We start from the raw sequence: 15,603 nt of genomic DNA, 5'->3' as shown, positions 1-15,603 counted from the left end.
GCCAACCAAAGCCCCACCCCCTGCTGGCCAAAGCCCCATCCCCAATCCCCAGGGCCTGCAGGCTGCTCTGACTCACTCCGGCCTCACTTTCATGCGGACGTTTGGACGTGCGGCCCTACCTCACTACTGGTCTGGTGCTTGGTTCTGCTGGGCCCTGCCAGGCTCAGGCCCTGGTGCAGTCGCACTGGCTGCACTGGCGGTAGTTCCGCTCCTTGTCTTTACACTAACCTTGGGGGGGACATAATTTAATGTCACTTTAAGGTTAGCATATGAGAAGCATATACCCAATGTTTACAACGCTAGAGCCTGCCACTGTTTCTTGTGCTGCTTGCCAAGTTGACTGGTTAAGTTCCTCCTTTCCTCTTCTTACTGAAAAGAGGGAAGAATCAGTGAAGTCAATTACCTTATATTTTTACTAGCTATTGGCATGCAACATAGTGTAGCAAGGATGTGAATCACAAATGGCTGCACTAAATGAAAGATATTTTAGAAGGTAAAATAGTTCACATATATATGTACTTCGACTACATTAGACTGAAGTTTCACTTTAAATAATGTGTGCTCTAAAGCCAACTTTTGCTGAATTTTTGTTTCTTTTTTTTAGTTTCAAAAAGTTTTTTATTTTTCCAGTAAAGTACTTATCAAACGATACACTGACACGAACATCGTGTGTGTACGAACATAGTGATGTAAACATTGGCATTGCTATATAACAGTGGTAGCGACAGCAGACATGACATATTAATAGCAATCGCCCGGTAATTACTTAGTTAAGGTGAGGACTGTCCCTCACAGGGCTACCGCCACCGTAGTGAGGGACATACAAGGAGGGGGAAAGACAAGAGTGGAGACAGATCGGGTGGGGGGAGGTATAGTAAAGAGGGGGAGAAAGGCGGGAATAGGTGCGACGCTCGATCAAGGTCAGTTACGAGCCAGCTTAAAGGCATGAAGTGGGGATTATTATAGGGTCATGAGGCGTGTGTCAAAGGTTGGTGGTAAGAAGTGTTTCACCCAGGGTTCCCATAGCTTTTCAAACTGAGGCATGCGGTCAGAAAGATGCGCAGAGAGCTTTTCATGTGAAAAGGACCAATGAATTCTGTTTTTAGTGGCTTGAAAAGAGATTTTGTTGGTTAACCAAGCACAGGCTATGGTATGTTTGGCAGCAGAGAGGACGTGGAGCATCAGTTTAAATTTAGAATGTGAAATGTTTGTGGGTTTAGCGTTGAGTAGTGCTGTTTGGGGAGTAAGGGGGATATGTGTGCCCATAAGAGTAGAGATCATTCTATATATTTTAGACCAGTATGACTGAATGATAGGGCAGGACCACCATGTATGCATATATGTGCCGCTGGTAAGGCAACCCCGAAAGCAGTTGCCCTCGCACCCTGCTACAAAGAATTGGGCTCGGGATGGGGTTATGTACCAACGTAGGAGTACTTTATAGTTTGTCTCAAGGACCCTAGCACTCCTGGAGCAAGAGTTGGTGGAGGTCCATATCTGAGACCAGGTGTCTTCAGGGAGCACAAGCTCTAAGTCCTTCTGCCAGCGGCCCATATATGGATGGAGTGGTGTGTGGGTGATTTGTAGGGAAGACGTGTATAATTGTGAGATAATGCCAGTTGTATGGGGGTCGCATTTGCAAATTTTCTCAAAGGGAGACAAAGATTGAAGGTGCCCACTTAGATTACTGCTTGCTTGTATAAAGCTCTTGATCTGTAAATAACGGAAGATTTCGGATGTTGGGAGAGAATGTCGGGTTTGAATATCCGGAAAGGGTACTATACCGCTAGTATTGAATAGGGAGTGAAAGCGGGTGAGGTCCTTTTCTCTCCATTTATGAAATATGGCTGGGGAGTCAAATGCTGGAGGAAAGGCAGGGTGGTGTAAGAAGGAGAGCATGGGTAGATGAGGTGAAAGGAAGCCGCATGAGTATTTAGTGTCATCCCATATGCGGAGCGAGAGACGTGTTATGGTGTTGGAGATGTCTCTCCTGTCCTTAGGGTGCATCCACAAAAGATTATCTATTGCATATGGGTCACAATCTATCGCCTCAATTGAGACCCAGATAGGCACCTCTGTAGTTGCGTGATATTTGATAATAGTTGCCAATTGGGCTGCGTGGTAATATTTTTGGAGGTGTGGTACACCCAGACCGCCTGAACGCCTGGATTGGTACATAGTGGTCGCTGGGATTCTAGGTTTTTTGTATGACCAGATGAAGTTAGAGATGTGTCTCTGGAGGACTCTAAGTTGGTGCGGGGGTATTGGGACGGGTAGGACCCGAAATGGATATAGGAGTTTTGGTAAAAGTGTCATCTTGACCGCCGCAATTCTACCTAGCCACGAGAGAGGGTATGTGTGCCAAATTTTAAGGAGGTTCCTTACTCTGGTGAATAAGGGAGGGTAGTTAGCGGGGTATAGAGAGGGATGAGAGGGGGTCAAGTGAATACCTAAATATTTCAAGGAGGATGGTTCCCATTGAAATTGATAATTGGATTTCAGCATTTCGAGTGTGTGTGGGGGCAGCGTTATATTGAGAGCTTTGGATTTCGAGGTGTTTAAGTGCAGTCCTGATAGTTGGCTGAAAGAGTCTATGAGATGCAAAGAGTTAGGGAGGGAGATGTGAGGGTTGGAAAGAAAGAGAAGGATATCGTCTGCAAAAAGACATAATTTGTGATGGTGTCCCGCGAGTGTAATGCCTGAGATGTCTCGGTGGATTCTAACTAGTTGGGCTAGAGGTTCGATGGCCAAAGCGAACAGCAAAGGAGACAAAGGACAGCCTTGTCTGGTGCCTCGGAGGATGGGGAAGGGAGCGGATCTATGGCCAGCGTATTTCACAGATGCTGTAGGGCTAGAATACAGAGCGGTAATCCAGGAGCAGAACCTCGACCCGAAACCCCATTTGTTAAGAATGTAGAGTAAGTATTGCCATGAGAGGGAGTCGAACGCCTTTTGCATGTCCAGAGACAGAAGCATACATGGAACGCCAGGTTGTTTAGCTTTTTCAATAAGAAGGCACGCTCGGCGAACATTGTCGCGGGCTTGGCGCCGGGGGATGAAACCAACCTGGTCCTTGTGGATAAGGGTCGGGATGATTACGTTCAGTCTTGTTGCTAATACTTTGGCTAATAACTTGACATCTATGTTTAACAACGATATTGGTCTATAGTTAGCCCAGTGAGTTCCATCTGAGTCTGGCTTCGGAATCATGCAAATAGTGGCTGCGAGGGATTCCGTTCTGAATTTTGATCCGTCTCGGACATCGTTAAAGGCCGCTGTCAATAGAGGTGCCAAAACTTCTGAGAATTTTTTATAGTAAATAGCGGAAAAACCATCTGGGCCAGGTCTCTTACTTATTTTAAGAGTTTTTATGGCTGCTAGTACTTCTGAGTTAGTAATAGGGGCATCTAGCGATGTGCGGACGGATTCTGACATCCCAGGCATTACCACCTCAGAGAACAAAGCTGAGGCCGCTGAGGGGTCGAATGGGGCGGTAGAGTTGTAAAGCTTGGATAAGTGCATAGAAAACTCCTGAACAATTTTGTGGGGATTGCTTGACAGGGAGTTATTTGAAAGGCGGAGGCTGAATTTTTGTTTCTACCACCGAAATAACATTGTAACCATTTAGATAGCTTCTATAAAAATGTAAAAAACTGAAAGCTTTTGGGGACAATCAAAGCAATACACAATTAAAATAATCAGTCAGATGTTTGTTTTAAATTGTTACAATCTAATCTACACTGCTAGTACACTTCAGATTACTTTATGTTCTGACTTATGGGTCAGTTCATGTGCTTATTGTCAAAGTGATAAAGAAATTAAATTATCCAGATCCACATAGGAAAATATCCAAAGCACATTTCACAATTTTATACATTATTTGCCTCTAGTACCGCATCTATCAGGTAAAAATATCATTACATGACTGTTCAATATTTACTAAGATGGATATTAAAGTGATTACATCATTAAGTTGACTTCATCCTTAAATTGACCTAAAGACCTAAAGTCAGAAAGTCACTTTAGCCTCCCCAATGCTGCCTATTCAGTAAATGTATAAAAGAACACCAAAATACTTGTAACCTGGAGCATTCATCTGATTACTCTTTTGCTCAGTGAGATGTTAGTGAAGGCACAATTCCTATAGTAGATTTTAAGTATCTGCTTAACCGTAACAGGATTACATTAATGAATTATTATTATGACTGCAATTAATAATGGAAAATACATTACAAGATCTGTTTTGTTCACACATAGCCAGCTGTTTCTACTCTCCAAACATGTGGTAAAAGCGCATACTTCCAAATTCAGTACGTTCACATAAAATGCTAATGAAAATAAGCTTGTAATTTTCTACTATTCTGAAATATGACAAGCAAACTAACTACATGTCAGTCTATCTCTTTACCCCAGTAAATATGTATGCTCACATTTGGCATGTTCACAAAGTTATTTCAGAAGTGAGTCATGACCCTGGGATGCTTTATGGACAATGATAATCAAATCAGGAGAGCTAAAAACAAAAGCATTTTTATTTGCCTGGATACTTTCATTTAAATTCACCTTTTTGTTTGCTTTTGAACTGATTTGACAATTTGCTGTTTCCAGAACATCAACAGTTTCGATCCTTGCAAAGCCAAGTCTTACAACACTGGTTTGTCATTATGTTATCCCTTAGTTCATATAGCATGCTATAGCAAACATTCAGCAATCATGTTTAATTTTTTTGAAGCTGAAATTGGATTGGTTGCTATGAGTGAAAAACATAATTGTTTCTATACTTACAAATTACATCAAACACTCATTTTATTATCCATAATTGGCCAACTCTGTATGCTGCACCATTTTGATCCAAAAGGAAGTACCCAAAGGCATGCTTTACACCACGCTTCTACTTGATTACTCACTTGATTGCACATCTCTATATGCAAACATGTGAGTAATCAAGTAGAAGCATGGGGTAGGTCACTGCAAATACATTAACCAATTTTATGAACATGCCATGAATGTTAACACATACATTAATATGTAATTAGAATTTAAACATTTTTTAAATCTTCACACACAGAAATAAAATATGCCAGTATGATAGCTTTTTCCATTGTTTCCATTTTACACTGGGCTACAGATTTTCTTAATTTTGTGTCAAAGTCTTGAAGAAATGTTACTATAACAGTAACTTAAAGGAAAACTATGAGGTGAGTGATCACCACTCATCCTCATAGTTAGAGCCGACCTGTGATAAAGAAGCTGTCACAGGTTGGCTCTATAGATCGGGAAGTGAGCAGAAACATGCACCGATCCGCTCCCGATCGTCTTCCTGCAGGGAGCGGTGACTGTTAGTCACCGCTCCCTGCAGAGATTCCCCCCTCCCATCTCTGATCCTCCAGTGCTGAGTGGAGGAACGAACGGGGGGAGGGGGCAGGCACAGCTGGCTCTACCTCTAGATCAGTGATGTGCTGTGCTGTTGGTTCTGGGTGAGGCATTCCCCAGCCTCGCCCCCAGCACATCCCACCCCGCCCCCCAGCCTGAAGGAGGGAGGAGGAAGGGAGGAGACACAGAGGAGCCTTCCTGTCCCTCACTTGCTTGTCACTGCTGAGGCATTGAGATCGATTGACTCAGTGTTTTTTTTTCTTTTTTTTGATTGGAGAGCTTGGACCAATGGCGCTTTGCCATTGGTCCCAGCCATCCGCAGAGCTCACGCCTCTAACACAGAGTAGAGGCTGTGACAGCTCTTGTCTCACTAGTTAGGTTACACAAGCAGTGGGGAAACCCACTGCTGTGTAACCTAACTACGTGTCAAAAGCCGGATGCAGCGCTGCCTGTAATTAACAGGCAGCACTATGTCCATGACAGGTAACACAGCGGTGGAGGCTTTCCTTGCTGTGTAACCTGTAACAAGCCGATCTGAATTGAGAAAAAGCTGTCAGCTTCAGACATGAAGCTGACAGCTTTTTCCTCCATAATACTAGGTGAGGCTCTGCCTCCCCTGACTGCATGTCCCTGCTCTAGATAGGGATCTATCCGGGCTGTGGTGCCCTCAGTATATCGTGTGCAATAGCCCGCAATATACTGAGCTTTTGGTCATGGGAGGGGGTTAGTATATGTCCTCCCATGACCCTAAAGAGAACTATTTTAATTTCATATTATGTTGTAATAGAAAAAACAATTCCTTTTGCACAGAACTTATTAAACTTACACAAAATTAGCATTACAATTCTGTGCCAAAGACAAAGTTTGATGTTAATGCTCTCAATCCATTTCTTAAATTTTTATTCTAAGTATTACATATTTGCATGTAATTATTTTACAGGTTTTCAGGTAATTTGCCTTAGAACATTCAAGCTATTTTGTACTGCTTGATTAAGTTTTAGTTCAGTGAGACGTTAAGTAAAAGCACATTCCCCCTCCCCCATAGAGTAGCTTTTTTAAGTAACTGCTTAATGGTAATAGGATTAAAATCATTAAGCAGTGACAGAAGTGTGGCTAACATGCTAGTTAAGTTGTCTATTAAATTACTTGGACTGGTGTTTTGCCCTGAAACCTTTAATGGTCTTAATTTTCCTACAGGAATACACAATGGATGTTTTTTTCCGGCAGACATGGATTGATGAACGGCTAAAATTTGATGGTCCTACAGAAATTCTTAGATTAAATAATTTAATGGTCAGTAAGATTTGGACACCAGACACTTTTTTCAGAAATGGGAAAAGGTCGATCTCTCATAATATGACAACTCCCAATAAACTTTTCAGAATTATGCAGAATGGAACAATCCTCTATACTATGAGGTAAGAGAGGGTATTACTGTAAATAATAAATGTGTTACAGAACTCAAGTACACATTTCCAAGGACTTAAACTCATCAAATTATTGTATATTTTGTTTGACATTATCACATTCAATGCACCAAATTACCCTTAAATGTCATCATAGTCTATCATGCCTTTAAACTTTAGCTGACCTTGATAATTAGTGTGATAAACCGGAGCAAAATAGGCCAGCTGGAATGGCTTTGGATATTGCGGACCTCCCAATTAATTAATATTACACAGAAGAGTGTTTGTGCTTTTTACAAGTCTAAATAATACTGATAGTTGTTTCAGCTTAAAACACAGAGTAAAATAACACTTCAGGGGATTTTTAAAGCAGTCTGCAATTAAAATTGCATCTGATGCAGAAAAATATGTAATACAACATACTACTGTATGTGCTACAGTATGTGGATTTTACTGCATTATAAAAGATTTGGTCCAGAGTGACACTATTCAGTAAAATGTAATTTCTCAAATGCAGTTATGTGCATTTAACTTGTCTCTCGGCTTAACATTTGTAAAAATCATATTTTATCAGCTCATCTGTGGGCTGAAAAACATGTAGCTCTAGCTCATTTTCTAAACTAGAGGAAATACCGCTAAAGATTCAGTTCACATGGCTTTGTCCCACATTTACATAATCTTTCAACACTATTACAAGTAAGGGAACTTTCCAGATGGAGTTAACCGATTAAACTGGATTGCAGCACCAATGAAGGGAAGACAGTAGACATGTAAACCCACTAAAAATGTGTTTCCTTTCGGATCCATTTAGATTTATTTTTTCTGTAATGTTTTCATAATGTTCAGATTCACTCATTAATCACTCATTATTTAAGGGTCCCTCTTTAAAATTCCTACCAGACCTAAAGATCCAGGTAAAGATTGGGAGGAGGACTGCATGCTGGGTTTTTTAAATTATTTTAACCGTGAACATTAGTCCGAATGGCATTCAGACATTGAGATGCATCCAAATTTTTGTTACTGCAAAATTCAGATTATTTTGTATTCAGTATTTGTTTCATTCAGAAATTAGGATGCATCCAGATGTTTGAGTTTATAAAAATCGTCTGAATTTACGTTGGTCAGAAAATTTTATTTACATGTCGTCTTGAAGACACTACAGCTTGTTTATTCTGGCACTATGTAAAGCAAAACCTTAATTTTTTCAACCTTTTGCATGTACTGTGCAGCTGGGCTGAATTTGCATTACTTTCCACTGGTCTGGCCTTAGGAAATCACAATATTGATACCAGAATGTAGGACGTTTACTGTAATTAACACATTTTATGACATTATATGAATGCAGTTCTTTTTAGTTCTTTAAAGTGTTTGGTAGTATATTTAACCTGTATAGGCAAAGATTGGCTTTGAATATCTGCACAGCACAAAACAATGTAAAAAAAACCCTATGATATAAGGTATACTTTGTTAAAATGTCAATGTATCTTTATTTCAGATTGACAATTAAAGCAGAATGTCCAATGAGGTTAATGAATTTTCCTATGGATGGACATGCATGCCCTCTGAAGTTTGGCAGTTGTATGTAGAATTAATGTCACATTTTTTCTTTATGGAATCATATTGTGCCACTTATGTGTCATTCCTGTCCAGGCCATTTTTTCAGTATTTAAAGCGCTCCGGTACTTTGATTGACGTTTATTCCGTCATGCGATATGTAACACGTACAGCATAATTGGAGCAATCGCCGTTTTTGCGTGTATGCGCATGTAACGCATTGCTGCGCATCTATGTGAGGGTAGGGGACTTTTAAAAAAATGTGTGGGGTTTTTTTGGTTTGTGTGTGTAAATTTTTATTTTTTTGATGAAGCACAGATCTGCTTCAACAGCTTTTCTCCGGTTTCTGTAAAGGAGAGAGTGACAGAGGAATGCGTAAGTGATGTAATATACATCACTTCCTGCATTCAGAGACCGGGAGGAGAGCGGAGGGAGATCGCGGACTGATCTCCCTCCGTTCTCAGTGAACAGAGCCACATTGCCCGGGACGGATGGACGCCCGGGATTGCGGGGACGGCAGGGACAGCGACGGCAACCAGAGGTAAGGAGGGGGCGCACCCTCACTTGAATCATACAAACAATCAGGTGTCTTTACAGATGACGGACCGCTTGTATGTAAATGGCCATCGCTGGCCATTTAAAACCCTGCATCCAGGAGAGACTCCCGTCCGGCCGTCTTTCAACAATCGGCGTGTGGGAGGTGGTTAAAGGAACTTACAATCAAACCTCCCTCACATGCACACATGCTGTACATACATACTGTAATATTTTGAGGAATTTAGCACAATGGTGAGTGCTTGGTGACAATTCTCACAAAAAATAATTCTTCACAAAATTAAAGTAGCTAGGCATTAGCATAACACAAGCAATACCATCTGGTTATCTTTAGCAAAATGATAGAACAGTCTTTGCGACTTAAAGTGTTTTTCACAGATAAGGTATCCCTAGGGTTTCCAGGGTACTTCCCCAAAAAACAAAAGTCCACAGTGCAATATAACACACCAGAATGGTTTCGCACACACCTGTGTGATTCCAGTTACTTCACACCTCCTGAGTGACTCCTGCAGCTCCACACCTTCCATGTGTCCCTGACTCTCTCAGCCTCACCATTCTACCATCCTACCTGGCTCTCTTCTGTCATTCCAGTATACATGCCACTCAGCTTGACCCACTTCCTGCTCCAAGCAAGCCACGTGTGCCTCTGCCACTCTCTGAGGAGTTTCCTGATTTTAACTTCCCTACCTGCAGGTCAAGTAGCACTTAGTTTCCCACTTAAAGGGACCATAACCCAAATATTGCTGACACATAGGGGTCTATTCACAAAGCTGCCGAGGGCAGCCGAGTGAATGACCGATCAGAAGTGAAGTGAGCCGAACACTGTGCGGCTATTCACTTCAGGCTGGTACGGCTGATTTCAGCCGTACATCGGCTGAAATCAGCCGTACATCGGCTTGCTTCGTGTGGCTTCGGATCAGCCGAACATGCTCAGCATGTTCGGCTGACCCGAAGTGCAGAAGGAGTTCGACTCAGCCGATCCAACATCTGGATCGGCTTTGAATAGACCCCATAGTGTCCTTCCATGAGCCCTTCCAGGGTAATCACATGGCCATTTTACATCATGGCAATGCCACACACTCCCACAATACATACACACACCTATTAGAGCTGATTTACAGAGGAGCCAATAAGTCTACCAGTATATCTTGGGAATGTGGAAGAAAACCAGAGGAAACCCACACAAGTACAGGGAGAACATGCAAGCTCCATGCGGATAATGTCCTAAATGGCAGTTGAACTGGGGACACCCAGTGTTGCAAAGCAGAATTGCTATCCACTAAGCCACTGTACTGCCCCAGTAGCACATGTCTTATAATAAAGTTGTTTCCTCAACCCCTTCATGACTGAGGGCTTTTTTTAATTTTTTGTACCCATGTTATATTCCACATTTTAGGCCGGAAAATTACTTAAAATTTTTGTTTGCACATGCTTGGATAATGAAAGCCAGCAGAACTTCACCTCATTCACTAAGCTACGGGAAAATGCCCTTTCAAAGTGAAAGCTCCCTTGCAAAATGAATATATTTGCCTTTAGTGCATCCACCCCAATATGTTTTGCCATTAAAGTGTATCTAAACAGAGAATAAAACATTCGTATAGTAAAGCTTACCATTGCGGGGGGCTGAATGTGGGGGCTGAATTTTTTTTATTTTAGTCTGTATACTTTTTATTTTTACATGCTAATCCTGCCAGTAAACACTTTATACCCAATGGTGACAATGGTCACTCTCTGTACTGTATCTATGGCGGAGCAACATTGCCACACTAGTAAAAGAATACAAAGCACCTCCCTCTCTTCGCTTCACCATAACATTGGAGAAGGTGTTTTTAAGTACACAGCTGGAAACAATGTGATGCAGCTTAGGCAAACAGTGAAGGATGTTATCAGTTCACAAGATACTGGGAGGATCAACAGGTGTTCTTTTTTTGCACTTACCAAACAGATATATTAAAACACATTTGTACATTTAATAAACTAAAAGAGAGAAAATAGGTTATGTTCATAGTTAGGTATGGCTTGATCAAGAAAAAACTGCAGAATTAAACAAATGTAAAGGCACACCACGGTGACTGTGTAAACACAACATGGCCAACTAAAATTTATATCTATTTATACCATCTGCTCACTTTTGCTGCATGCAAGGATCATGGGTAATGCATATCTTTTAAGCATATATACAGGTGAAACTCGAATAATTAGAATATTGTGCAAAAGTAATTGCAGTAAGTGCTGCAAAAGGGGCCCAAACCAAGTACTGAGTACATATCCATGCTTGTACTTTTCAGAGGTCCGATATTGTTCTATGTACAATCCTTGTTTTATTGATTGCATGTAATAATGTACTTTTTTGAGGTTGTGGATTTGGGGTTCTTGGGGTTTTCATGAGCTGTAAGCCATAATCTTCAGAATTATGACAAATCACGGCTTGAATTATCTTGCTTTGCATGTAATGAGTCTATCTCATATATTAGTTTCACCTTTTAAGTTGCATTAGTGAAATAAATGAACTTTGCACGATATTCTAATTATTCAAGTTTCACCTGTATGTAGATAGCTTCTAAAATACACAGTTGGGGCAAAAATCACTGGCAAAATGTAATTTCCAGCATACTTGTTCAGCATTCCATAATAGTCCTCACCCACATCTCTATAAAGCAGAACTGAGAAAGCACATTACTGCCCTATGGCCCCAAAAGGCCAGCTCACTATGAAAATATTGAAAATGTAACTGAATTATACATTATTTGTTCTTGAGTTGTAGTGTTTTTCTTAGCACATCTCCTCCTTTTCCCTCTTCTCTGCCAATGTAGGAACTGGATAGTAAGATAACAAGACATATGGTTCAGCATTGCTACTCATTTGCCAGAGTTATTTCTTAGGTTATTTTTTTCTCTCTTCTGAACTTAAACAAACAGATGCATATCCAAAAAGTGAAATTGTTTATACGTGGAAGAAAGGACCTTTATACTCAGTTGAGGTACCAGAAGAATCTTCAAGTCTTCTCCAATATGATCTTGTTGGGCAAACAGTTTCCAGTGAAACGATGAAATCTAATACAGGTAAACCTTATTTTTTCTTTAGAGCTATGTTGGCATCTTTGTAAAAACATTGATTTAGAGCCTCTCATAAAAAGATTGGCATATATATATATCATATATCATATTTAATTCTGTAAAATGTATGTCACTTGAAATTTCCATCGTGCCTCCTATATTACTGTAATAGGAATAGGTTACTAATGTAGTTGCTGAGGAAAATAAAATCGATTTTTGATCTGAGATCTCTACAGAGCCTGCAAACAATAAATGACATAAGCCAACAGTTCCCTATTTACCAACAGACCAGTGATCTTGGTGTTTCTGTGGAGAAGTTAATTCATATGCAATGAGATCACATGTCTCCAATGTCTTCTCTATGTCTTGCAAAGGAGAAAACATCAGCATCCTTATTACCTAGAGCTGCAAGGAGCTTGATTAGATTAACACAGCACAACACTGGCAGAAAACCTCCTCACTGTGCTGAAGGGTTTATCAGAAAAATAAAATAGCAAAGGTCAGTGAACAGTATAACTTGAAAAATGAAACACAAAGAAGCACATAAACATTATTATATATAGTGGGAGGCAGGCCTGGTATCACTATGAGGAAGAGTTTTTGTAGATATCAGCATTGGGCAGAGTCTAACGAACAGTGTGAATCAAAGTTCAGGAAACTCTGGGCTAGTATTTTGGCACAGCGGAATGGGCCCAATTGCTGAAGTTCATGGAAGTGCTCTCTAAATATCACCTCCTGCTGTTGCCTTGTGTCTATTATACGCCTTATGTTTGCAAGTGCAACATAGTTATTTATTAATGTGGTGTTGCACTATATTTGTGTGTATCTTTGTGTTACAGTGCTAAAGCATTTCCCAAGCTGTTATACACTATTGTTACATATAGATTGAATTGATAGATGTGTAAATATCTGACTTTATATTCTGATTCATATACTGTACATAGTGAAGCTTTACTTAGAAACTGAATTATAATTTTTTGCACTAAGAAATTTACAGCTTACAAAACCCAGTAAAGGATGCAATGACTACTTGTTATCACAATGGCAGTTATTGGCCAGAAAAAACACAGACTCAATGTATAACATTGTAACCAGGGACGCCATCTGCCATTACTCTCCTGGACGACTCCCGGCTGCGCGGGAGAGAAAAACCTTCTCTCTCTGAAAGTGGCCGGAGCAAGCCGTGAGATGACGGCTGGCTCCGCCCAACTGTCAGAAGTAGGCTGTTGGCTGGCCAATGGCTGGCCATTTGGCCAGCTTCAGCTTTCACCGCGGCTCAGACTGAACCGCTCGGCCAACTTCGGGAGCTGTACGGGTTATAGCGAATAGCCAGTACAGCAGCCCTTCGGTTCTACTGAACCGAAGGGGTCCTGGGGCTGAAGCTAGCGGAAGGATCAGCCGAAGCTATGGCTAGATCCTTTGGCAGCTTAGTGAATAGACCCCGTGGATTTCAATCAAGTTGACAAATCATGCTTTCAGTTACTATGCCCAATCCACTCTGAATCAAGTTCCACCGTTAGTGGTATAAGCTGAGAGCATTAATGCATTAAAAAAAAATATATATATATATGTTTCTCAGTTTACAAAATAAACATGGGTATGGGAGTCCATAGCAACACACACACACACACACACACACACACAAATATATAGGTTGAACTGGATGGACCTTTGTCTTTATGCAATATTACCAGCTATGTAACATTTCACTCATCTATATTAGGGTTTCTAGCAGAACTGTCTCAAGTAATAGGTTTAATCTGTTCCTGGGAGAAAAGCTGCAAATTACATATGTAGCTCATCCTCTTTTTCTTCAGGGATAATATGATTTATATTCCTCTATAATTCTGAGGATTGTGTGTCATCCACTATGTTCACCCTGACTTTTTCAGATTATGTACCATATATAGTATAAAGGGAAACAATATTGAGCATATAGTACAACTACAGAGAGACAATGGGAAGTTATCCATATTCACTTAAAAAGGAACTTGTTTTACCCATATCTTCAAAATAATAACAAAGACACCTTTCGAAATGATTAGTAATGACAATCTACTAACAGATACGTCTAGATAATTGCAGGATTTTTATTTTTTGCATACCTTATTTCTCTTTTCTTCCCCAGTCTTCTGACAGTGGCCATTTTTATTAAAAGCAGGTTACTAGATCTTCCTTTACTTTCTAAAACTCTGTGACTAGGACATGTGGACATGCACATTATCTCAGGGGGAGAAAATACCTTTCTCTGAGATCTCATGAAATTACAGATGAGATTTCCCAGCAATGCTCTGCTGATGTAACCTTCTCAGGATGCAGTGCTTGGGCACTATTACATCACTTGTGCCAAAGTGGACCAGGAAAAATTATAAGTAAAATAAAAATATGTTTGTTTAACTAATGAATGTAAGATTTAAATCATTCAGAGCTGTATGCTGATGTGATTTTTAGTCAAAGGGGATAAAGGTCCACTTTAATATAAGAAAAACATCCAATTACAGTATCAGACTTTACCTTATGCATAACCTAATACTAAAATACTGGTATTAGGTAACCTAAAATTATAGATTTTTCTGCTATCGCTTTGATTGAATGTAGTTTGCTTTTTCCTGCATTTTGCACTGTTAATCTTTTCAATATTTTTCATAACAATTTTCTTTTAACTAAACCTCTTGTTTTTATATAAATAAATTTTTGTATTAATTCAGTGAAAATACTAACATGATCATATTGTAAAATGAAAACAGCATCCGTTAAAATGTTTATGTTAAATATTGTTTCTTTTAGTACATTCTTTGTTTGTGTTTTAATCAACAGGTGAATACATTGTAATGACAGTGCATTTCCACTTGAAAAGAAAAATGGGCTATTTTGTTATACAGACATATATCCCTTGCATTATGACCGTCATTCTTTCTCAGGTGTCTTTTTGGATCAACAAAGAATCTGTTCCAGCTCGAACAGTTTTTGGTATGCCTTGGTTCTGGTTCAACCCTTAATTCCATTTCATCTCTCATTTACCATTACCATTATCTGTTTGTCACAGGTGAATATTCACAGCAAATTGTCCTGTTTTACCTACGAAGAAAAATAGGATATTACATCATCCATACATACATCCCATGCAGCATGACCGTTGTGTTGTCTCAAGTTGTGTTTTGGATCAACAAAGAATCAGTTCCAGCAAGGACTGTTGCGGGTATGGTCCTAGCTTATTATCAGTCCCTAAATACCTACATACCTTATGCTGTTGGAGATTTAGGGGTCGATTTACTGAAGGAAAATAGGCTGTTCACTTTGCAAGGGAACTTGTACTTTGCAGGGGAAGTTTACCTAAGCTTGGTAAATGTGGTAAGATTTCACTTTGCAAAGAATTCCCAATTTTGTGCAACGAAAATTAAAAAAAACAGTATTTTTGCATGAACAAAATTCATCTGCACCAATAATAAAAGATAAAAGAAAAAGCTCCTAGGCACTATAATAAAGATACAAAGACAAATAAATAAACAATCGTCTGCCAAGCTAAAATCAAGTGAATTACCAGATTAAAACAAACATGTATAACTGTATCTGTGTATAAACCGCACATGCCAGCCTCTGGGTATCCAAAAATCATATAACAAGTGCTGCACAAAAGCAATCAAGTACATATATATATA

The 15,603-nt window shown here is 39.9% G+C and overlaps 1 protein-coding gene across 1 annotated transcript in view; it reads left to right on the top strand.

The window, feature by feature from the left end:
• Positions 1-2,151: 2,151 nt before the first annotated feature.
• LOC108790287 (gamma-aminobutyric acid receptor subunit alpha-6-like) overlaps positions 2,152-15,603 on the top strand; it is a gene marked incomplete at its 5' end in the record, with an annotated part of 23,144 nt that continues 9,692 nt past the window's right edge. The window contains 8 exons of the mRNA XM_018560513.1: positions 2,152-2,352; positions 3,382-3,493; positions 4,609-4,654; positions 5,152-5,198; positions 6,571-6,791; positions 8,275-8,357; positions 11,807-11,950; positions 14,762-14,914. Of these exons, the coding sequence (XP_018416015.1) occupies positions 2,152-2,352; positions 3,382-3,493; positions 4,609-4,654; positions 5,152-5,198; positions 6,571-6,791; positions 8,275-8,357; positions 11,807-11,950; positions 14,762-14,914 (1,007 nt within the window). The remainder of the gene's footprint in view (positions 2,353-3,381; positions 3,494-4,608; positions 4,655-5,151; positions 5,199-6,570; positions 6,792-8,274; positions 8,358-11,806; positions 11,951-14,761; positions 14,915-15,603) is intronic.

Source organism: Nanorana parkeri, unplaced genomic scaffold (assembly GCF_000935625.1).
Source record: "Nanorana parkeri isolate BGI_ZX_2015 unplaced genomic scaffold, ASM93562v1 scaffold461, whole genome shotgun sequence".
Classification (NCBI taxonomy): domain Eukaryota; kingdom Metazoa; phylum Chordata; class Amphibia; order Anura; family Dicroglossidae; genus Nanorana; species Nanorana parkeri.
Note: the sequence above shows the minus strand (reverse complement) of the source record. Positions and strands in the feature narration are given on the sequence as shown.